This window comes from Melanerpes formicivorus, unplaced genomic scaffold (genome assembly GCF_026170545.1).
Source record: "Melanerpes formicivorus ecotype bairdi unplaced genomic scaffold, bMelFor1.0.p_v2 SCAF_15, whole genome shotgun sequence".
Lineage (NCBI taxonomy): Eukaryota > Metazoa > Chordata > Aves > Piciformes > Picidae > Melanerpes > Melanerpes formicivorus.
Window position 1 is genome coordinate 7,820,434 of NW_027142367.1, and position 24,831 is coordinate 7,845,264.

Below are 24,831 nucleotides of genomic sequence, written 5' to 3' on the forward strand. Positions count from 1 at the left end.
ACATCATTGTTTCCTGTCTTCTTGTAGGAAGGTAGACAACATACTGAAAAACTCAAGTATTGAATTTATAGTGGTAATCTTTGTTCAGGAAATGTTCATAATCAACTTTTGCTGTCCTCTAAATCTTGCTCATTAAATAGGATTGGTAATTTTGTATCCCTTGGCTCTGAAGCTGGATAAAAGCTGCTTCCTTAATTACAAATGTTCAAAACCTTGAAATCTAGTTTTTGAACTTCCTCAAACATGATAAATGCTTTGTATACTGAAGACTGAGTGTGGTGTTTGGATTCAGAAAAGTATTGTTTATACAGACAGCGAGAACACAAAATGTTATGTGGCTGTTAAAAACCTAATATATTTAGAACCTGTTGCACCAAAACTGCTATGGCAGGTAATTAACAATATTGCAATAAGACCTTCATTAAGAATGGCTATCCCATCTGTTTGTAAATTTTGCAGTACAATTGGCATTGCATTGTGTGCAGTTTCCACTGAAGTATTTCCAGGTGGGTAATAGAAAAATGAGTAAAATAGAGATGATAGTTGCTGACCCAGCATATTCTTAAGTTCTAATTTTATTTTCAGATATTTATTGTACATTCCATTATTTTATGGGGTCAAATTACAGCTGACAGCTAAAAGGAATAATGAAAATTAGAAACTAGATAGAAAATGTGCTGTATTCAGCCATTCTTTCATTCAGCTGCTCCTGAGTTTCACTGACTTTACTCCCTCTCTCTAGGCTATTTCCACATTTCTATTGTTGCTAAATACTATTTTAATGCACAGAGTTTAAGTTTTGGCTGTGTAATGAAAAATGGTTGCCTTCCACTTGTGAGTATTGCTGTTGTTTTTTGATGTTTTTTAGGAAGAAGTTCTATACAGAAAGAGTGATTGCGCTATGCAATGGGTTGCCCGGGGAGATGGTGGAGTCGCCGTCATTGAAGGTGTTCAGAAGGAGACTTGATGGGGTGCTTGGTGCCATGGGTTAGCTGTTTGGGTGGGTTGGATTGGTTGATGGGTTGGACACGATGATCTTGAAGGTCTCTTCCAACCTGGTTTGGTTTATTCTAATTCTAAGAAAGGTTTCCTTGCTTGTATCATCTATTTCACACTTTCCTATTATCTGTCTGGATTGTAAGTTCTTTCAGGCAGAGATATTTTGTTTTCCCATACATTCATTTGATTCATTTTCTCTAGGTTCATTTTACATGTATATTAATTGGTAATCCCAAGAGAAGAATTTTCATCAGTTTTACATGTAGTTTTAACTTGTTTGTAAAATAATGGTTTGTAAGACTTTCTTCCCAAACATTTTTTCTTCACCTTAGAGACTGCTCAACTGATGCCCAGACTTTGAAGCCACTGACAGTCTCTTATGCATTTTCAGATGTTGCTGAAATTCAATCTCCTGTTTAATGATTCTCATTATAAAAGAAATAATTTCTTAGATCCATTAATTTAAGTGTAGTTCAGCAAGAGGTTCTTATGACACAGTTATTAATTTTCTGTTCTCATATTGCTTATCTCTGAGTGACTGCCAACTATCAGCAAGTATTTTGGAACACATATAATTAATGAGATACCAGAAGTATGCTTGGCTAATGGAAAAAAAAATATTACAGAAAGAATTAAATGTCTTCTGCTGAGTAGAAATCTTTTCTACAACTACAAAACAGCTGATGGCCCTGGATGGTGTTCACCTTAACATCAGTTAATTCTTTGCATTTGAAAGGGATTTTGTTTGCTTTGTTTGAGGCAGGAGGAACAGAACATTTTTTTGCAGTAGTGTATCATTCAGGGTCCCTTCCTTACTTACAATTCATTACAGACAGTGCTTTCTCTTCACCCTTCCCCTTCAACATTTCAGAGCATTGCAAGCAAGCAAGGTCCTCAGTGTAGAAATTGGATGGGAATAAACTAGAAGCCTAAATTGTTGTCAAGGCATTTCAGATGGGAAGAACTGACCCATTCAGCTTTATTTCATACTGAACAATTTGCTGGGTCATACTGACCCATTTTTCTAAGCTGGGCCAAGAGCCTCAGAAAATACATACCCAATGCCTCTGTTCTGCAAGAACAGCTTCAGGTGTCATGCTGTTTTTCCATGGCCAGGCACAGCTAGGTCAGTAGTGCCTCATGGTTTTGGGCCATGACATTGCTGTTAAAAATGAATCTCTGGTTTCAGTTTCTTCCACACCACACTATAGGTGTAAAAATGACCAAGAAACTATTTGCATTGTTGGGGATATTCACCTGCCAATAACCCTGATGAAGAGATGGGCACACATGCCAAGCAGCAGTTGCTGAGCGCTAACAGATGTGAACTGTGGCATGTGGTAGAAAAATACTATTTCCTTTAACGTTGTTGAAGAACCTGTTGGAGTGAAAGGGATATATTAAATTGTGGGTGAGTTTCCAGAGGAACAAGAGATTTGGCCAGTAGGTGACATTTCTGTTGGCACAAGTAGTCTTTAGGGCTGTCCATGCTTACTCATAGTCACACTATGTTACAGGCCACAACACAAAAGCATAAAGGATTGAGACAGGATGAGCATTCTTGAATTCTACCTCTTCCACACTCCATTATTTGCATTATATTGAGTTTAGTTTGACTAATGAGGTGACTTTTCGGATTTCCAATATTTCACTGTTAGTCAGTCTCCTGAGAGAGGAGAATGCTGAACTTGTTATTACACATCTAGGTGGAATTCTTAATTTCCTAGAGCAGATTGTTGACTCTCAGTGTAGTCATCACATGCTTCAAAACAATGTATCAGAAAAGCTTCCCAAAGTGAAAGTGTCAGAGTGCTGGTTTGTTCCCAAATCTTGTCCATAAGGTTTGGCTAGAGCCTTGGTAACATGCCACAGCTGGATGCCACTGGATGCAATAATAGTTACATGTTGACTATAGAAAGAAAAACAATAAATTAGGTTTATGCATATCCACCTCATTAGTATTTGCCAACAACACATTATTTTCCTGTTGATCTGCTTTGAAGACTAATACCATATATTGCATGCCAGACAGTATTTATGTGGAGTGAATGCCTTTTTAAAAATCCAAATCTGTAATGACATTTGTCATTTATTTCTTTACCTTCCCCTCCAGTCTTCTATCAGAAGGAGTAAAAGTTGACCAAAGATATTCCATCCTATTTCTCAACAACTTTTCTCCACTAGGGAGTTGGAGTTCCTCACACAAGAAACATTCAGGAATGTGGTAGGTTGTATTTTCCACTTCACAAAATGTGAAGAATGGAGCAAGATATTCTACTATTGAAGGCAGCTCCATGCCTTGTACTCCTCCATCTTCATAGATGTGCAAGCCATGTACTAAGTCAAAGGTGGTAGGTTTTGATCCTTTGGGGATTTTTTGGTGAAATGCATCTATGGTCAATCCCCAACACATAGCACTTAAACTTCATTACCTGCTTTGTCCATAGAAAGTACTCAGCCATATGTACTGTATACTAAACACTGTATAGGGATTGCTACCTTAGAATTGGATATTTCAAATGATGTAGCCTCAGATGACATACAGGAAATCTAGCATTTGCCATGATTAATTTTTCTATATTTATGAAGATTGACTTATGTTCCCTACCCACTCAGAATTGCTCAAGTTTCTCATTACCCTTTAGCCAGAGCACACTACAATGCATTCCTCCTGATCCAAGTCATCAGCCAACACTTAGGGATTATGTGATGTATGATGCTTTCTCTTTACCACTGGCCATGTCGCCAAGGGACAATCTACTTACAGAGGGTCATTGATTCACATATGATTCTATCTGTAAGCTGATTTCTGTACAGAATACTACAGTTTTTCAAGATCTGGGAACAGATATGACTGGGCTGGAGGGAACTAGTGAGGAATGGAGAAGCAGTTTAATAAACCAAATAAAACAGATGAACATGGGTTGTTTTACGACTTCAATTTTTCCGCAGATAGCTTTTTTGTAGTACTCTGATTTGTGAAATTTGGGTAAGATTAACTGGATTTGAGATGTGTGCCCAAACCTGTTTGAAGCCTGATAGACTGTTAGATCTGATAGTTTTGTTTCAGTAAAATCCAGGGGTTTTGCAACATCTGTCTCAGACAAGCTTTGTAGTCTTAAGCAAGTAATTTCATCTGTCTTTGCATCCATTTATCTCTTAATTTAGCTTGTCTACCTCAGCTAGTTTTTCTTCAGCACAACAAACCTTGCTGTGTTTTTTGACTCTGTTCTTATGACAAGCAAATATAATCTTGTCAAGGTCTTGCAAGCAATGTTGCATTAACATCAATTCCATTAAAAACATAAGAACCAATATATACTCAGAGACATATGATTAATAATTACTACTTTTCTTTATTATAAATGAGTGTGGAACATAGAAATGTTAACGAAGAAGCCTTTTCTTTTTGTTACTGAGCATCAGAGACCTACACTAAAGCCTGCACTATCTGAGAGGTACAAAGGTAAAGGCAGACTAAGAGGATGGAAGAGCAATTCCAGATTACGGATTCTCATAATACAGATAAACAAGAAGTCTAGATGCCAGCTAAATACAGCAATTTTCCTTTTTTGGTTCTGAATGAAATATCTTCTCTCATCCTTTTACAAAATCTCTTGCCTTTGGAATTCATATCATTCCACTGTTCAAAAGGGGAAAAACCCTGGGGGAAGAAAAGGCAATACATTGTAAAGCTTTTGCAAAGAGCCTGGTGCACTGGAAGATGATTTTGCAAGCTTACTGTTTCATAAAATGTTAATGCCTTATCTCCTATACAGTGTTCACTCCAAAGTTACTGAGCAGCTGGTGTAGCATGTGGCTTTACTTTCAAGTTTTTTTTTTCCAAAGATTCTTTCAGCCTTTAATGCAGTAGAAACCAATAGTGATACTGACATTTTCCCTGCAAGCCTCGCATTTAACCGTGACTCTCTCCTGATGTATCCAGTGAAAGTCCTTTGTCTGACTGAAATGTAGCCTGTTCTGTTACCCTCTCAGTACAGCAGTATGTACTAAGGAGGAAGGGGTTTATTGAGGTAAGCAATGCTGTGCTCTTCCAGTTACATCAAGTTCCACTCAAGCCTAGTTACAGTAGAATGCAAACAAGCATTTTTCACAACATCGCCAAACAGTAGAGCTACAAGTCACTACTAAAAAAAAATTGTGGTGAAAGAACACCTCACCTAGGGTATTTATTTAACACCTCACCTAGGGTTTTTAACATAAGGTTGCATAAGAAAAAAATAATCTTTTTTTTCTTTTCACATAAATACTATGTCTGTTTTGAAAAGTTGTCAGTCGGGGCATCGGTCTTTGTCTCCTGTTTCAGATTGCCCCTGCCTGAAATCTTGTCCATTACAGATTCTTTTAGCTTCCAACAGGGAAACACTTGCACAGCAAACCTTCAGCTGTGAATACACCTCTTCCTGCCCTTTGGTGGAGTGGCAACTCTCTTCCCCTTCAATCCTTCAAGGATATCCAGACAGACCTATTCTTTTGCTCCAAAACTCATATTAATCTATGCTTGCATAGGAGACAATCAGACAATTTTTCTTACTAAAACCCAGGATTTTTTCCCTTCCTCTAATATGTATATATTGTTCTGCTAGCCAAGGGGTTGCTGCCTAGCTAGCAGTAGATAATACTTGCCTTCAGTGAGTAAACCTTTTTTTAATGACTTGTGGAATGTGGATTTCACTGCACTTCTTTATACTATATTGGTCTGTACATTAAAACAACAATCAAAATACTTATATATAGGTGCTTTCCTGCATCTCATTACTGGCTGAGTTCTGCTTGAACTGACAAGGAATTTTGGTAACTGATCTCCAACATCCTACCCCCAAAGAATTCCTTTGTACAAACTAATGGTTTTAAGATGTTTTTTTCAAATTATGTGTATGGCTTTATCACTTTAAGAGCACTACTATATTAGGAGAGAGGTAAGACTAACTTGTGCTTTTTAAAATTGTAATAATGCAGTCATTCCTGATCAAGTTAAATAAACCCAACACTTTGTAAAAAGTTGCATTTTGAAGACCAGGCAGACAAACTACCAAATTGGAGAGAGGTAATTCCATCCTGTGTTTCAGAACTGGAGGTGTCAGGTTTTCTCTGAAGTGCTATTGCCATTGCTGAAAAAGAGCTTAAAAGAGGAAAATGGTGTTTTGCAGATGTTGTTGAAAGAATAATTGGTACCAGGGACTTCCATGAACAGAAAGTGAGGTTAAATTCATCAAGTAGCATCCATACTTTTAAATCAGTGTTTACATTTACCAAGCAAATCTGCCTTGATTGCAAGTGGATTTTTCTACCTAATCAGTAGCATCTTGGATTTGGAGCCTTTTGATGAGCCAGAACTAGTCACTGTGCAATCACTAATTGAGTATATATGTCAATGACCTTGCTTCCTCCAAATACCATTGATATCCATCTTAGAACCTGTCTTAATCCCACTGGAGTTGCTGTAAACATGTCCGTAAATGCTTTTTGTGAGCAGAAGTGGAAAGGAATCCTGTAGATCTATTATTCACATTTTGCACCTTCATTCCCTCCTTCAAAAATTAGAATCCCTGTGGCTGTTTTGGCCCTGAAAGGGTTAAACATTTTCAGAAGATGCTGTCTTAAGCTCCTGACAGTGTAAGTGGTTAAATACAAATTTTAATCTTCTCCTGTCACTTCTGGGTAGTCCACTGTATATGCATGAGCCTTCCCAGCAATGAAGAGAGAGGTCTGATCAATGGCTGGGTTTGTTAATTGCCTCCGTGCCAGGGCTCTGGCAGGGCTTAAAGAGCCCTCTTCATTATTTCTCTACCCTGAAAGATATCTCAACCAATATATATGCTATTTCAAAAGTGAGTAACTCTACAGTCTTCTTGACTTCTTGATACACCTGCCCCAAACACTTCCGACAAGAAGCCGCAACCAATAGCGTATTTTAATTTGTGGAACCTCAATACAGACGTGGAGATACATCTGGAAAAAGTAATGTCCTGAGTTTTTTAAGTTGATTGAATGCACTCAGAAAGCATTGTACAGAGATAAAATTTAGTGACTTCATGGATCTAGAGGAGAAAAAAAAAAAGCAACAACAGTTTTATAATAGATAAAAGCGATCTTCTGCATCAATACAGCTAATGGGCATGTCAGGTGCTAATAGCTGTGCATGACCTTTGTGTGAAACGTCATGATTTTCACATTTTCCTTTCCCAATTCATCTGCATTTATTTCCCTGTGACAGTCTTTTTTCCTTCATTTGATGGTAGGAAAAAATGAAGGAAAACAGCTGAAGTTTTCCTTCAATGAAAGCAATTTTTCAAGAGCAAAAGGTAAATTACATTTTCCTTTCAAATAAAAACTAAAATACCAGAATGTACCAAATGAAAAGAAAATCTTCTATCTCTTGTCCTAGAAAAGTATAACATCCACTATTTTTACCTCTCTTCAGACTAGTTTCATCTGAAGCCTGTTATATGACGACTGTAAAGTTAATTATCTGTCTCAGCAGAAGCTAGACATTGAACTGGTTCATACAAGCTGAGGACTTAACTCACAGATAGCCTTGAAATGAAGTGACTGTGACAGTTTCTGTGGGAAAAGGCAGGTGGCAGTGCATCTATAGCATATGTGGACAGATAAGGTCACTTTTACAGACCTACTAGCACAGCGCCTCTCTTGAGCAGTACATCCACATGTGTGAAAGGCTCTTGATGAAACAGATCACTGTACAAAAGGCCAGTTCACATATTCACATATCTTGACAACTCTTCATATACTAAATAAATGTGCAACTTATGTCGCTATTTTTCAATAGGAGGACCTGCAAAATAACTGCTCCACACCACATTAAAAATTTGCAAGACCTAATCCTAAAGTGAGATTTTTCTACACATAGGCATGTAGTAATGGTGCACTGTGGTACTAATTATCAGCATTATTGGATATAGCATATTTATTTCTTTATTTTGTGATCTAGTATTTAAGACACGGATATATAGAGACACAAATTGACAACATAAAAATAATTTTCTTCCAAATTTAGTGCATTGCAAGGGAAATAATGGAGGTTGTGAATTTGGTATTATTCTACCAGTGAAGAAACAGAAGACTTCATTAAATAGACAGTGCTGAGAAACAGAAAATATCCATAAATATTAGTTGTGGCTTGGTATGTTTTATTTGAACCTAATATTTCACAGAAGTTATCAAGAAAATACTATTTTCTCCACTTTAAACAAATAGGGTTACAGCTGCCTTGTTTTTGTAACTACTGCTATCATTCTGAATTAAATCTCTGGCAGCAACCACACATCACATGAAATTCAGTTCCTTACCCTGAAGAACATACAGTCTCATTAAGCTGACATTAAAATCAACATAGATCAGCTCATTAACTGAAGGGAAAGGAATTGATTGCACCAGCCCAGATTTAGATTTAAGGATCATGGTCACATACTGCTCTGAATAGACAAGATGACATTCATCAAGCTGTTCTCTGCAAGTGGAACACTCATTGAAAGCACTTATTTTTCCCCACTCTAAGAAGCTTTCCACTAAAAAGCAGGATGCTTTTTGGTGCCACTCCCAGCACTCAGTACAAGCAGAGTAAAACACAAGATTTCCAGTGAGGCTGAAGAGATTATGGCTCATCTTATTCAGTCTTCAGGATCAGCAAAAGAGGCCTGGTCCTAAAAGGGATCCTTTAATTTTTGCAGCTTAGTTTCAACAAAGTGTGGAAAATTATTCCAGGAATATATTACTATTTACATTTACTGACAATTTTTAAGACACATGTAAGATTTGCATAGAGTGATTTCTATCCCATCTGACGGCAAAGCCAGGAGCTAAGTAATAGCCATGAAGAAAAATAAGTTTGCTGATTGTTAAAACTTATTTCTTTTCCCCATCTGGCTCCAAAGTAGATTCTATCAGAGCTCTGAGTTTGTGCCAAACCAGCAGGGTAATTTTTTCATTAAAATGTAGATAGCACACATTTTTTCAAAGATCTTTGTGAACTACAGCCCCACAGAATGAGAAATTGATATAGTCAAAATACCTCTGTGTTATAATAAAAGTGTACTAGCTGTAACAATCTTTAATAACGTCACAGTGAACCTTTATATGCTAAATGCTGTTTCCAGCATCAGAGTTAAAGATGGTGACTGTTACAAGGACTTTAAATAATAGACAAGACAGCAGATGGGCACAGGCAGATGGGAATGAACATAAAGAGGCAAATACTATCGGTCACAAATAATACTATCGGTCAGCTTGCCTGACAGTTGTCTCAGTACACTAAGAACTTAACCACAGTCATGCTGTGGGTGAGTGTTTTTATCAGAGGAGGGGATGAGTAATTTTCACATATATGGTTGGTTTGTTGTTTGTTTGTTTGTTTGTTTTAACATATTCATTATTGCAACTGAAGATATTAAAGCAGCTGGAAGATGGGTAAGGAGATAGCTCTGCAGATGTTTACAGGGAGAATTGAGGGAGAAGATAATCTCCCAATATCATCTTCACCTTTCCCTCTAAAGATTTGTGTCAGTTTTAGTGAGTTATATACTCAATAAGCAAATATCTGTCTTCAGAGCTTTCCAGGTCATATTATACACCTACTTCATTTTGGTAAGGTTCAACTCTTTGAGAATTTTAATTGCATGAGATTTTAGTAATGGGGGTGAGGTGCATGTTAGGTCTAAGACTAAGCATTGTCATGTAAAGAGATGTTCAGTCTAAGAGTTTTGTGAAATTAAATATGTATTTGATTTAACATGGATTGATGGATCATTACTGTCATCAAAATCATGTTTTCCCTTAATAGTCTTTCTATAGTAGAACACTTTAATATTCTTCACTCTGTAATCTGTCCTTTCTGAATAAATCATTTTCTCATGCTCTGAGATGTTGACACTTGATGTGAAAATTATACACCAAGTGTATTACTAATAAAGAATTACAACTATCTTCTGATACTCTGGGCAAGCTGATGACTCCAGTGCATGCTGCTTCAGAGTAATAGTTTCACAAAACTTATCTTTGAACAACTTTCAAAAGAGAACAATAAATTGTGTTGATTTCCAAGTGTTCTGAATATTATTTTTTTTATTTTTTTGGTCATCTTAAAATGGCTCTTTTAAAAATATTTCAACACTTATTGCACTCATTTTGGACTACAGCAAACTTTAGAGTTTCTTCTTTGAAACAAACTTGCACCAACAGACATGAAAACTCTTTGCTTGACCAAGTCATAACTATTCATTGGTCTCATAACATTATGCTTTACATAGGCAGTAAAACTAGCTAGTAATAAGTGAATTTTCCAGTTAGCCTATTTGTCAATGATCTGTAACAGTAGGTTAACATTCATGTCATCTGACAGAGAAATAAAATTAATCATTTGCCATACATTATTGTTGCAAAGTCTGCAATGTGAATTATTGTCATAGGAAATTATACTCAAGCAAATTTTCATTGCATGGAGTAGACACAAAGTCCTCTGTCATCTATTATCTACTCAAGCCTAAGTTCTTTCTGAATTATGGATGTTGGGGTTTTTTTGGTTGGCTGGTTGGGTTTTCTGTGTGTTTTATATCTTCTTAGATCACAGAATACCAGGTTGGAAGGGACCCCTGAGTATCACCTCGTCCAATCTTTCTATGTAATAGTACAGTTTAAATAAGATGGCCCAGCAACCTATCAAATCTTAAAACTGTCCAATGTAGGGGAATCCACCACTTCCCTTGGGAGATAATTCCAATGCCTAACTGTTCCTCATAGTGAAAAATTTTTCTTCTGAAGTCCAATTGGAATCTCCCCAGGAATAACTTGTACGCATTATCTCTTGTCCTTTCCATGTGACTCCTTGTAAAAAGGGAGTCTCAATCCTCTTGGTAGCCACCCTTTACATACTTCTATGTGGTAATAAGGTCTCACAGTATCACTTACTTCACTTAGGTTGGAAAGGACCTCGAGGATCATCAAGTCCAACCTATCAACACAGACCCCATGACTAGACCATGGCACCAAGTGCCATGTCCAATCTCCCCTTGAACGCCTCCAGGGTCGATGACTCAACCACCTCCCTGGGCAACCCGTTCCAATGACTAATGACTCGCTCGGTGAAGAACTTCCTCCTCACCTCGAGTCTAAACCTCCCCTGGCGCAGCTTGAGACTGTGTCCCCTTGTTCTGGTGCTGGTTGCCTGGGAGAAGAGGCCAAACCCTTCCTGGCTACAACCACCCCTCAGGTAGTTGTAGAGGGCAATGAGGTCTCCCCTGAGCCTCCTCTTCTCCAGGCTAAACAATTCCAGCTCCCTCAGCCTCTCCTCATAGGGCTTGTGTTCAAGGCCTCTCACCAGCCTTGTTGCCCTTCTCAGGACACATTCAAGTGTTTCGATGTCCTTCTTAAACTGAGGGGCCCAGAACTGGACACAGGACTCTAGGTGTGGCCTAACCAAAGCAGAGTACAGGGGCATTATGACCTCCCTGCTCCTGCTGGCCACACTATTCCTAATGCAGGCCAGGATGCTATTGGCTCTCCTGGCCACCTGGGCACACTGCTGGCTCATATTCAGGTGGCTGTCAATCAGCACCCCCAGGTCCCTCTCTGTTTGGGAGCTCTCCAGCCACTCCGACCCCAGCCTATAGCTCTGCATGGGATTGCCGTAGCCAAAGTGCAGCACTCGGCACTTGGACTTGTTGAATGCCATCCCATTGGACTCTGCCCATCTTTCCAGTCGGTTGAGGTCCCTCTGCAGAGCCTTTCTACCTTCTGACTAACATCTGCCCCTAACTTTGTGTCATCTGCAAACTTGCTGATGACTGACTCTACCCCTTCATCCAGATCATTGATGAATATGTTGAAGAGGACAGGGCCCAGCACTGATCCCTGGGGGACACCACTGGTGACTGGCCACCAGCTGGATGTGGCACCGTTCACTACCACTCTCTGGGCTCAGCCCTCCAGCCAGTTCCTAACCCAGCACAGAGTGTAATGGTCCAAGCCACGAGCTGACAGCTTAGCCAGCAGTTTGCTGTGGGGGACGGTGTCAAAGGCCTTGCTGAAGTCCAGGTAGACCACATCCACAGGCCTCCCCACATCCACCAGGCGGGTCACCTGATCATAGAAGGAGATCAGGTTGGAGAGGCAGGACCTGCCCTTCCTAAATCCATGTTGGCTGGACCTGAGCCCTTGGCCATCCTTCAGGTGCGCAGTTATTGCCGCCAGGATAATCTGCTCCATCACTTTCCCTGGCACTGAGGTCAGGCTGACCGGCCTGTAGTTTCCAGGTTCCTCCATCCGACCCTTCTTGTGGATGGGGACCACCTTGGCCAGTTTCCAGTCATCTGGGACCTCACTGGTGAGCCAGGACTGGAGGAAAATGATGGAGAGTGGCCTAGCTAGCACATCTGCCAGCTCTCTCAGCACCCTAGGATGGATCCCATCTGGTCCCATGGTCTCACTTATGCCTTCTGTTCTCAAGGCTGAACAAACCCAGTTGTCTCAGCCTTTACTCACATGGCAGGCCTTCCAGTCCTGTGATCATTCTTGTGGCCCTTCTCTGGACACTTTCCAGCCTGTCCTCATCTTTTTTTGTATATCAGGAATCAAAACTAAATACAGTGTTCCAGATATGGTCTGACAAGCTCTAAGTAGAGTGGGATAATGATTTCTTTATCTCTCCAAGTGATGCCTGTGTTGATGCAACCCAGCATCCTGTTTGCTTTCTTTGCCACTGCAGCACACTGTTTACTCACTGTGATCTCCACATCTACCATGATCTACCATGCAGTTTAAAATTAATATCCAGTAACACTGTCATATCATACCCTACCTTTGTTTTGGATAAGAAATGGAAATCTTGGCATAGTCAATTTCAGAGTTGATCTGAGGTGAAGTTTTCAGTATTGCTGTGAAAACAAGGTAATGTTTCACCTTCTCAAGTGTCTTTGAAACTTCAAGGACAGTCCGTTGTTGTCTGAATGTTTGGAGGATGTGGCTTTTTAAAGTTAAATAATGCTGCATTGTGATTGTGGAGTTCTCCTAAAGACTATTCTGTGGGGGGAAAAAAAATCATAGAAATAATAAGAAGGGAAATGAAGACAATGTTATTTAATCTGTCATTATTCATGAAGACAAGATCCAGTGATTACTGAATACTGTATCTGTTGTAATAGATTTGGACTTCTGTATCATTCTTCTTTTCACATAGTCTTATATTTTTCATAGTCAGTCCAAACAGTAGTCTTCTATTATAGTTAAATTTGTGCATAAACCTGAAGCACTTTCTGACTGAGGTTTGAATCACCTTCCTATCCACCATATCTGAATCTGGGGTAAATTCTAGTATTAAGCAATACAGTACAGCACACACTGTTGCTGGAAGCCTCTCTCTTTCTACTTGATATTTGCTTACCCCACAGCAGAATTTAATACATACCTCTGTATCAGATGTGATCACCAAGAATAGACATTTTCTGGCACAAATTGTGATACTAACATGTTCAGATTGGAAAATTCTTCTGACATGCATGCTTTAATTGTAGTGATGCAACAGCCTGTAAGGGTACTGTATCCTCCTTCCTAAAAATGAACTTTACAGGTGCCAGTAATTCCCTTTTTATTGTTCACCTTCAGTTTGCTAACTTAAACACTTTACAAATAGAGACTTTGGGTCTTTGAGTTACACCCTGGCAACTCTATCTAAAGTTGATAGCAGAATAAAATTGTGGGCACTTCATGAACAAGCATTGTAATCACGGTTGACAGAATTCTTTCTTATTTACACTGCACTAGCTATTTAATCTGCTCTGACCGAAAGAAAAGATAAGAGAGTGGTTAGCACTCTGGCTTGTATGAAAAAATATTTCCCATTAGGAAAAAAAAGAAGGCAGTGCAAGCAAATATGTTCCCTAGAATTGTGCACTTTGCATAGATTTATACTGAAAACTGTTTCTTCTTTTCAGATCCCTCTAGACTACACAACAGCAAACCAAAAAAATACGTCATTTCCTATCCTATGCAGCTGAAGCCCAGCTGCAAAATGTGGTTGTATTTTCAGGAGGAGAGAAGATTTTGTGTAGGGGAAGGCCCCAGTGCAGTTATCAGAAATATTCACTGTTTTTTCTATGCTGATCTTGGTGCAGCTGTATTCAGGCATTCTGGAGTATGTTTTATGTGGTTTTGACTTATGTTTGACTTCCTCTCATTGCAAATACATTGAATAGTAATAAAGCAGAGCTTTGTAGATGTCTATGCAGACAGTGACTAGAGCTTCTTCTTTCTTTAGAAAATTTAATAATGACTATCATGGTTGTATTGGGTTGAACTGAGATGGAGTTAATTCTCCTCACAGCATCTTTTTTGCAGCAGTAGTTGCTAACACAGCAGTGGTTTGGCTACTGCTGAATCCAGTATCCAGACCATGTCCTTTCAACATTTCCCTGCCCCAAGAGTACATTGAGGGGTGGGCAAAATCTTGGGAGGGGACACGGCTGAACCAGATGATTCAGACTGGCCAAAGAGGTATTCCATACCATATGACATCAGCTCAGGTATAAGAATGAAGTGAAAGAAGGAAGTGTGGGGATTTGTCCATGGCATTTATCCTCCCAAGGAATCACCAAGCTTAGAGAGCCCTGTTTCCCGAGACCGATCATCATCCTGCTGATGGGAAGTAGAGACTAACATCTCTCTCTCTGCTTTTTGCTTCCGCACGGTCTATTGCTGTTTGCTTATTAGCGTTATTAAAATTGCTCCTATCCTATTCCTGGCTTCTGTTATATTTTTTTCCCTTCTTCCCCTGTTCACTTAAGAGGGGGAGTGATAGAGTGGCTTTGGTGGACATCTGGCCTCCAGGCCAGAGCCAAACCACCAGAGTCTTATTTGGTGCGTTGGCCAGGAAATGAAACATAACATAGATGTAATTTCTGCAGTTTTTCTATAAGCTTGCCTAAGACAGAGGCTTCTGTGCTGGTCACATGGCTTGTTGGTAACTTTTGCTTGTTTTGGAAATACTTCATTTGTTTAGGAACATGCCGAAGGAGATAATGGCTACATGTTTCTTTCTCCTGCTTGTAGGGCTGCTGCTTTGTGGGAGCTATGCTGGAGTGGTTATCATTTCTTTCTCCCCACCTCAAATGAATGTAGAGAATTTTATTATGCAGGCCCCCAAGATTTTGATCCATCCTTACATGAGCTCTCTAGTACTGCTAATCAACATTACTGGCAAGTTGCAGGTTTTGTGGAGTTTGGTTCCATCATGGTTCCCTCATGGCTGGAGAGGTGGGCACAAGCCAACCTCATGAAGTTCAACACGAGCAAGTGCAGAGTCCTGCATCTGGGTCAAGGCAATCTCAGGCACAAATACAGGCTGGGCAGTAACTGGCTGGAAAGTAGCCCTGAGGAGAGTGACTTGGGGGTGCTGGTGGACAAAAAGCTCAACATGAGCTCTCAATGTGCACTTGCAGCCCACAAAGCCAATCAGATCCTGGGCTGCAGCAAGAGAAGTGTGGCCAGCAGGTCGAGGGAGGTGATCCTCCCCCTCTACTCAGCCCTGGTGAGACCCCACCTGGAGTACTGTGTCCAGTTCTGGAGCCCCTATTACAAGAGGGATGTGGAGGTGCTGGAGCGTGTCCAGAGAAGGGCCACAAGGATGATCAGAGGGCTGGAGCACCTCTCCTATGAGGACAGACTGAAGGAGTTGGGGCTGTACAGTCTGCAGAAGAGAAGGCTCCGAGGTGACCTAATTGTGGCCTTCCAGTACCTGAAGGGGGCCTACAGGAAGGCTGGAGAAGGACTGCTCAGGATCTCAGGTAGTGATAGGACTAGGGGGAATGGAATGAAGCTGGAGGTGGGGAGATTCAGGCTGGATGTGAGGAGGAGGTTCTTCACCATGAGAGTGGTGAAACCCTGGAATGTGTTGTCCAGGGAGGTGGTCGAGGCCCTGTCCCTGGAGGTGTTTAAGCCCAGGCTGGATGAGGCTCTGGCCAGCCTGCTCTAGTGTGGGGTGTCCCTGCCCATGGCAGGGGCGTTGGAACTAGATGATCCTTGTGGTCCCTTCCAACCCTGAATGATACTATGATACTATGGTATGAAAGGAGACAGCCTGAAAGAAGAGCTGGAATGGACTGACACTTGAGCCTGAATGAGAGACTGTTTGGGAGGACACCCAGATGAAGATATGGACTCCGCTAGACATGTCATCAAAGATTTCTAATTTGATGATGTTTTGGGTGCAGGAATTATGGTACGAAATAAGGGATGGCACGTAGCAGTTTGGGCCAGTTGCCCCCTGCTCTGCCCACACGAGAAAACACCTCCTGTGTCCGGAAGGAGTTCAGCCCAGTGGGTGGACATAGGAAGCCAGGTAATTCATCCCATAATGCCCTGCTACCTTATAAGACCTCAGCAGGGGTCCTGGCACTTCCTCTTTTCTTCCCTCACCACCACCTGGTAATTGGGGCGAGGTGTCTCGTGATGTTTTGTTCCTAGCTAGTCCCAAGGCCAGGGGGATGGGCAATCTCAGATCTGGCCAGCTGAGATTAGCCTAGCAGTGGAGGATGAGAGGGGCTGGGGGCAGGGGGGGAAGAAAGAGCCCTGGGGGTTTTGGGTGTACCCTCAGATGGGGATGGCATATTTCTGGATGTGCTTTGGGATCTCTTTTGTCACTGTGCTTTTGGTTCTCTGTAAACACTCCCCGCTTTCAATTGAAACTTTCCACCACTTTTGAATCCATTTGTCTGAGTCTCATTTTTGCCCGTGGTCAGGAGGGGGTCGGCCTCAACCCATCACATTGGTTCAGATTTAAAGAATAAATTTTAATTAGCATAAAACCAATCTGAGCAGACATTAGATTCTCCTGTAAAGACATACCATACTTCATCGGCATTCTGATGCAGTGAAATCAAGAGTCTAAATCTAGAAATCTGGGTGCAGTTGCAGGGCTATGATCTCATTGTGATTACAGAAACATGGTGGGACAGCTTGCATGGCTGGAATGTGGTAATAAACGACTATGTACTTTTCAGGAAGGATAGGCTGACAAGGCAAGGTGGTGGAGTTGCTCTCTATGTGAGTAAGCAACAAGAATGCATTAAGCTTAACCCAGTGTAAATTGTATGTGATGCAAATCTTAAAATCTTCCTTTGCAGATTTTAATTTCAACAATTACTGTAACGAACAAAATGATAGATTGTCGTTCTCTACAATCATATATTTTAATATGCCTTTTATTTTTCTTATAAAAACAAATTTGTAAGTTCAGACATCAGAAGCTTATTATTATGTGAAGAATAATATGTTATGTCAATTGCAGTGCTAGGCAATCACACTTATTGTTAAGTACACTAAATCAATTTTTATGTTCCAGATATCTTTTTTTTTTTTTTTCAATTACACTTTTGGGAAACTTTCACCTGGGAAGTTGTGAATCTTCTTTTATAAAACCCTGCAATAGCATTTTTACTCTTTTTTTCAAGAGGAAAAGTAAAAGGACTTCCAACTGGACAGCCCTGTGCATGCCAAGTTCAGTGTGACAGGCAGTTATAGAATCATTTTGATCAGGTAAGTTCTTTAAGATTGAGGCCAACCATTATATAACTCTACCACATCTGGTGCTGAACCATGTCCCTTAGCACCACATCTACGCCTCTTTCAGCTTTCAGGAATGGTGATTCAACAATTTTCCTGGGGAGCCTATTCTGGTGTTTGATAACCCTTTCAGGAAGAAGTTCTTCTAAAACTCCCCTAGTGCAACTTGAGGCCATTTCCTCTTGTCCTATCAATTGTTACTAGGGAGTAGAGACCAACACCCACCTCACCACAACCTCCTTTCAGGGTGTAGTAAAGAGCAAGAAGGTCTCCCCTGAACCTCCTTTTGTCCAGATTAAAGAATTCCAGCTCCGTCAACTGCTGTTCATAAGACCTGCTCTCCAGACCCTTCACCAGCTTATCTGCCTTTCCCTGGACCTGCTCCAGCATCTCAATGTTTTTCTTCCAGTGAGTACCCCAAGACAACATAGTAACCCAAAACTGAACATAGTAATCCAGGTGTGACCTCACCAGTGCTGACTATAAGGGAACAATCACTTCCCTGATCCTGCTGATCATGCTATTCCTGACAAGCCAGGATGCTGTTTGCCTTTTTTGTCCACCTGGGCATACTACTGGCTGTTGATCAACACCTCCAGGTTCACTTCCACCAGGCAGTTTCCCAGCCTGTAGCATTGCATGGGGTTGTTATGACTCAAGTGCAGGAGCCGGCACTTGGCCTTGTTGAACTGGCCTTGGCCTTGTATGATCCAACTGATCCAGCCTGTCCAGGTCTCTCTATAGAGCCTTCCTATGCTCAAGCTTTCACATCTCTGGAATCAGGCTGATTTCACCAAATGGCTCCTATAACCTGTCATTAGAAACAAACCACTACTTCAACACACTGAAGGTGTTGAATTGAGAAAATAAATATTGCAAATGCAGACACAGGCAGAAGTTCCTCTGACAATGAGCAGAGCAAGAATTGCTATTGTAAAAATATTTATACTGTAATAGAGAAAGTGTTGTGCTGGCCACCCAAATAAAAGCCCCAGTTCTGCCCCTCTTCAAGTTTATTTCCATCTGCCCACAGAATCCCTTACCACACTGTTACAGCTTAAGAAAAAAGGGATATACATGTATCATGTGTACGTATATATGTGTGTGCACTCATCTGTAAGGGCTTGGTGAGAATGAGGATACTTTAATTTGTGTAAGTGAAAAGGTATTTACACAAATTTGTTCTCTGTGAATTAATTTGTAAATTAACTGCACATATCAGGCATGTTTTATCTACTGATTAAGTGCTAGTGAAAAACAGAAATATGGTAATACACTTAACATCACTTACATACATCAAATATTTTCAACTAATTTTTCCACTAGCTGGAATGTTTGTGTTAGAAGAAGCAGAAGAGTAAAAATTCCTTTTATCATAGGCCTTTTTTGACCAATATTGCAGCAGTGCATGAGATCTGTTTGCAATATCCTGTGAGATGATCAGTTTTACAGAAGACAATGATTAGAGAGAGACCAAAAAAACCCAAACCTCCACAAAATGGAATAAACAATTTTGAAAATCTTTTTATCTTTACAGTCCTGTGCTACTACCATCACCCATTGCTGAGCTTTATCATCTTTTTCAGCAAGCAGGATATTCATGATGCCACAAAAATAATGTTAATCTCATGAAAAGTGCTATTGAATTTGAAGATAAAACATTGAGGGAAACAATTCTGAACAAAAATTCTCTGATGGTTGTTAGGTTATTTCTATTCTAAACTGTAATATCACTTGAATCTTTAAATGCCACTGTTTCTGTAAACTATTGCTTTCAAATTTATTTTTTTTTCTTATTCAGGCAAGGATATAACATATTATTTGTGAGGACTGTCCATGTCTATTCCACTGTCATTTATCCACTGCTGTCTTCAATCAGAAGGGCATAACGATTTACCAGGAGAAAGAATTGCTTCCCAATGCTTATTTACAATAGGGTCATAGCCTTAACACCCATGGGTAGTAAGAAACAATGAGTTCTGACAAGATTTCTGAAGAGGGTCTGTCCTCTGGTGGCTGCAGGACACCTCTTTGATTCTCAAGGTTCATTTAGAAAAGAAGCCCTCACGTGGGTATTTGCCAAAGAAGAGCGTATTTTGAACGTTTTTTTCTAAATAGTTGGCAGAGATCTAAAATTTTGCCATCAGGATGATATAGAAAATTCTCATCAACCAAGTCTAACTTAGGGATTCATCCTTTACTAAGACATAGCTCCCAGCCTGCGATAGAGCTCAGCATCGGTAATTAGTGGTTTGCCTACATAAATGGTGTGAGATTATTTAAGCATTTGCTGAGATGATGCTCTTAATCACAGTCTTCTTGGGGGGAAAAAAAAAGTATCAAGAACTTGATCTGTTTCTGTTTATAAAATTTACTGAGCATTATCTTGTTATTTTCAAGGACTCGTACATAAAAAAGAGTTCTATGAAATACACATCATAAAAGGTTTTATGAAATATAGCTGTCTCCCAAGCCTTTATAATTGATTCTTAAAGTGTTAACATCTGGAGTTCACTGAAGGTCCATTCATGAAAAATTTCAAATGAGTTTGCAATTTGGACTAACTATGTTTCCTCTGCATGTAGGTCTTGATATTGTTCATCTTGCATCAGCAATCACCACTGTCTCAGTGATGGTTCCTCATTACAGCATTTTGCCATTTACCATTTTCAGTTCTTGAAAGTGAATAGCTGTTCTTTCATCTTAATTTAATAGCATCCTGTGAATTTTAATGAAATTATTCTTTGAGCTGATATGACATTGGTCTGGTTGTCCATTACGAGGCTTTCACACCCAAACTACAGTTCCCCTTATAAATCCAACCTATTGGCCAGTCAGGTCAATTGTTTCTCATTAGGAATAATGCCTGATTCTAGTACAAAAGGACATATGAAACATTGTGCAAATCCCATAAAGGAACACTTCATGCTTGACTCAAGCAATTTTTACTGTACAGTTAAAAAAAAACAACAACCAAGATTAATTTCTTGTTGTTTTCTGTTTTCACACTGTCATTGATTCAGATTAAGCTCTTTATAGTGGTCCAGAGAGGAGGGATGAAATAGTTGGGGGGGGAATATTTAAACAAGATAACATTTTAATTTTCTTCATGAAAAAGTGAGCAAACAGAGAAATGATAGCAGCTTCAGAGACCTGGCCAAATTGCTGCTGCACATGTAAGCTTGCTGTCTTTATGAAGAGTTCCCCTAAGCCAGCATTCATTAGTAGCAGAATTATAAGGGACAAATCAGAATGTCTACATTCCTAGCTACTAATGCTGTGTAGGGATAGTAGTGTTTTAACAGATGTTTAATTTTTATGAGGATATGTAAAATATGCTGTGAATGAGCATACCAACATGCTCTGTCTACAAACAAAAATCCTGAAACAGTAAGGGAAACTACAAACTGTAAAGTAGGGAAATGTTACACACATGAAGAAAGAGCTGATGCAGCTGTGCCACATAACAGAGCTGTATGCAGGCAAGAAGTTTTCCTAATTCTTTTTACACCTACTGCCTGACTATTCACATTCTGCAATTGTGGCTTTCCCCACACCTTCATACACCTCTAGGCCTCAGTAGGGCAACTGTGTGCATTAACTGTGTGCATTAACACATTCAGAGGTATCGCCAGAGACATTAAAATTCAGAACTTGTGTATGCACATCTGTATGCAAAGATATGTTCACATAACCTGCAGGATAATTATTCTAGCTCAAAAGCTACATGTAATAGGAAAGTATGCAAGACTGGTGTGCTAGCCTCTTTACCATTCATCTCTTTTATGAGTGCAGTCAGATGAGATTTTGAATCTGATTTTCCCTGAGATTTTATGCAAAAGAAAGGCAGAGGTGACCACCTGAAAACTGAAATTGAGTGTTGCCTTTTAAAGTTGATAAAAGTGGCTTTTTTTATCATGTTTTTTAAACACTTGTAGAAGTAAAAATACACTTAGAGCTTAACTATGAAACACATTTAATATGATCCTCAAACTTCCAAGAAAAATAAAGTGGTATCTTTTTGCCAGTGAAGGAGTGTGAGGAGAGTTAATCAAAGCAGTTATGTTTTGTATTCATAATATAAAATTCCTAGACACTGAATTGCTCATAATAGTAATATTCCATCTATTCTTCTCTGTAATCCCTTCATTCTTTTATGATGATTTCTAACTCATATTCCAGTGTTTGTCTTCAGTTTTAGCATGCTTTATAAGAGTCTTCATACTTCCAGTAAAGACCGATGTTTCAAATGTCTCACTTTGCACTGTAAGGAATTACTGTAAGGATCTTCCTTACATACAATAGAAATATTCAAATAACTGTTGATCTATGAGCACATATAGTTTATAATCTGGCCCCAAATATTTTTCTAAACCCTCCTCCATCTTCAAAGAGGAGTAACAAGCCAAAAAAAAATTACATATTGAGGAATTAGTGAGTAGCTGATTCTCTGTTGAGGTTTAAACATGATGCACCTGACAGGTGCAACAGATAAAACTAGCAACCAGTGAACTTTCCAAATAAAGTGATTTCTTAAGAAACCAATCCATCTATAAATTTACTTCCAACTGTTGCATTTTTAGACAGGACGGAAACAAGTATTATCTGCCCAAAGCATTCAGAAAAGTGAGCAGCCCCACCTGGCCCAAAGTCCAATGAAATCCAAAAGGCACTTTCTTGTCCCTTTAAAGCCAGAACAGTCCCACTCTCAGGGATCATGCTGTGGAACTTCTTCCCCCGAAGTTTGCGTCTACCTCATGCTAAGTTGACACCGTGTCATAGGGCTGCAGGAGCCTCACGTGACAGTGTGCAGTCCCCATTGAAGCGGTGAGTTGTGATGCCCTGGGACTCAGGCTCAGACCAGGCAAAGCACGGAGTTACCCAGGCATCTGTTACAGGCGCATGACTTTGAGTCTAAAATTGCAGATACTTTTTATTCCCCCAGGTGTCAGGTTTCTTAAAACCCCCCTAGGCCAAGTTACAGGGAAGAGTTATCATCGGCCTGTCAGGCCCGAGAGGGAGGCGAGCAGCCAGACGGGCAGGCAAGTTGCCATCGCTTGTCTCGTAAGGAGCCGTGGCCACATCCAGCTCCCACTGTGTCAAGCCCACCCGTCTCCCTCGCCTGGCAGCAGAACGGTCCCCACCCCTCCTTCGCCTTCGGGGGTCCTTGTGTCCTGCCTGCCTTCGCCGGCGGGGTGCGGGAGGCGGCGGGCTCTCGGCCCGCCGCTTCTTCCTGGTTGCAGGCGGCTGTCGAGGGGCGGGCGGCCGGGAGCGGCTGCCAGGCGGTGTCGCCGCCGGCGGGGCGCACCTCCCGCGCAGGTACCGGGGGGTAGCGTCGCCGCCGCTGTGCTTCCCAGGGCAGGATCGGGGACAGGAGGGAGCAAGGGAACAAACCGCAAAGCGCCGGCACTGAGCGGAGGTAGCTCTCGACTCGGTGGCGGGCGGTGAAAGAGCGGTTGTGTGGCGGCAAGAGCGACCCAGACGCGCTCCTGCATGTGGAGTGGAGGTTTCGCTTCCCCGGCCCGCGGCTCCATCCCTGCATCTCCCCGCACCAAGCCGCTGCCTCTCCCGGTGGGCGTTAGTGGGGGGTGTGTGTGCTGCCCTGTCGTACCTTGGCTGCTCTCGCTGCATGCAGCCCCCGGAGCGCCGCAGGCCAGGAGGACACGCCGGGTGCGTTGTGATTTACTCCTTTATTTATTATTTTTTGGGGTGTGTGTGAGGAGTGTTATTCGCTTCTCTCCGGGCGGCTTCGCGGAGGGGGGCCTTGTGAGGAGGGGACCGCGACAGGCTAGGAGCCTGGCGGGGTCCCCCACCGGCGCCAGCTTCTGTGCCGTGCCTGCCCCGCACGCCAGGCTCCGCCGCTTCTTGTTGTGCTCCAGGGAAGGACGCGGTAGAGCGAGCGGTTCCCCGGGGAGGGAGGGGTGTTGCGTTTCGACTTGCTTCTCTTCCTCTTCGCCGCGTGTGCCCCACGTCCCTCCTCCTCGGCGGGGCGGCTGTAGGGGTTCGGCGGCGGCGGGCGGCGCTGCGAGACACCTGGAGCAGGTGGCGCAGACACAGACAGAGGTAGGTAGCCTCTGGGCTCCCTCCTCCCCACGATTCCGCCTCCGAGAAAGGGACCTGCAGACACGGCGAGCAGTGCTCGGGGCGTCCCGCCACGATCGACAGGACGGCTGGGAAGGGCAGCTGCCCTGCCCTGCCCTGTCCGTCCCCGTGGAGTGCCCCCTCGCCGCCGCGGGCGGGTGAGTGCTACTGGGCTCCCCCAGCGGCGGGGCGCGGGGAGGCGGCGAAGCTTGTGCCGGTATGTTACATAACCGGGCGGGGGGCCGGGCGGGGGGAGAGCTGGCACAACGTGGTGGGAGGCCAAAAGTCAGTACCGTCGGCTTCCGGTTTCACATCGTGGTCGTGCCCATAGTTTCGAACAGAATCAGCCAACTTCTCTCTCTTCTTTTTTTTTTTTTTACCTCACCTCACGGGGCAAAGCAGCTCTGGCGGATAGCGGAGGAGCGGGGCAGGTACTGCCCCTGCCCTCATGCCACCGCCTGGTCCCCCTGCCGGTCACTCATCAGTTCTTGTCGGGGATTTTTTAGAAGTTTCTGTGAGGACAGCGTGAAGCGTGCCCTGTGGCGGGGCCCGGGCTGTGGCTGGCCCGCGGGTTCCGACTGTTGAGATGCCGCTTGCTGCCCCGGCTCCTGTCAGAGCCCCCGCTGCCCCGGCTCCTGTCAGAGCCCCCGCTGCCCCGGCTCCTGTCACAGCCCCTGCTGCCCCGGCTCCTGCCAGAACCCCCGCTGCCCCGGCTCGCCGCCGCTTCCTCACCGGCTCGGCTTGAAGCTCCCGTACCTTCTGTGCCTGTCACCTCTGTGGAGGGTTTGACAGCGTTTGAAATATGTCGGGGTGCTTGTGGTGGGCTGCTGCCATAGCGAAAGCTGCAGCTTTAGTTTTGGCCTGTGCTCCTGGGGGCTCTTTGAAATCAGTGCAGGATTTGACTTGGAAACGATGTAAACGTGTATTTTTGTGATTTTAAGTAGGTCAGTCATGATAGTATTTCCCGTAGACATCACATTTGGCTTCCAATTCACCGGCTGCTACATTTGGAGTATTTTTTTCTTTTTTAAGTAGGAACTGTGAAAATAAAGGCTTTCTTGTGGAGAAACTGAAAATTCTCCCACTTTCAGTGGGAGCCAAATTGAATCTTAGGTGATGAGGAGTGACAGCATGTATACCGTGCAGTTTTATTTCTGTTAT

The 24,831-nt window shown here is 42.0% G+C and overlaps 1 protein-coding gene across 6 annotated transcripts; it reads right to left on the minus strand.

Annotated features, from left to right (window-relative positions):
- Positions 1 to 2,828: 2,828 nt before the first annotated feature.
- On the minus strand, positions 2,829 to 24,631 carry LOC137445653 (zinc finger protein ZFPM1-like). 6 transcript variants are annotated; one of them, XM_068147558.1, is made up of 3 exons: positions 24,403 to 24,631; positions 22,230 to 23,622; positions 19,922 to 20,308 (listed from the first exon to the last, which is right to left on the minus strand). In XM_068147558.1, exon 2 carries the CDS (start codon positions 23,218 to 23,220, stop codon positions 22,558 to 22,560), a length of 663 nt encoding a protein of 220 aa, XP_068003659.1. In that variant the 5' UTR covers positions 23,221 to 23,622; positions 24,403 to 24,631; the 3' UTR covers positions 19,922 to 20,308; positions 22,230 to 22,557. The 6 variants fall into 6 exon arrangements, with proteins under 6 accessions (XP_068003657.1, XP_068003655.1, XP_068003659.1 ...); XM_068147557.1 differs by having other exon boundaries at positions 22,230 to 23,706; positions 24,403 to 24,434; XM_068147553.1 differs by having other exon boundaries at positions 22,230 to 24,182; positions 24,403 to 24,420.
- Positions 24,632 to 24,831: the final 200 nt, after the last annotated feature.

What these genes read in the sequence shown, in the direction of transcription:
- LOC137445653 (XM_068147556.1), bottom strand. Translation starts at nt 23,220, where the DNA reads ATGCAGCGAGAGCAGCCAAGGTACGACAGGGCAGCACACACACCCCCC.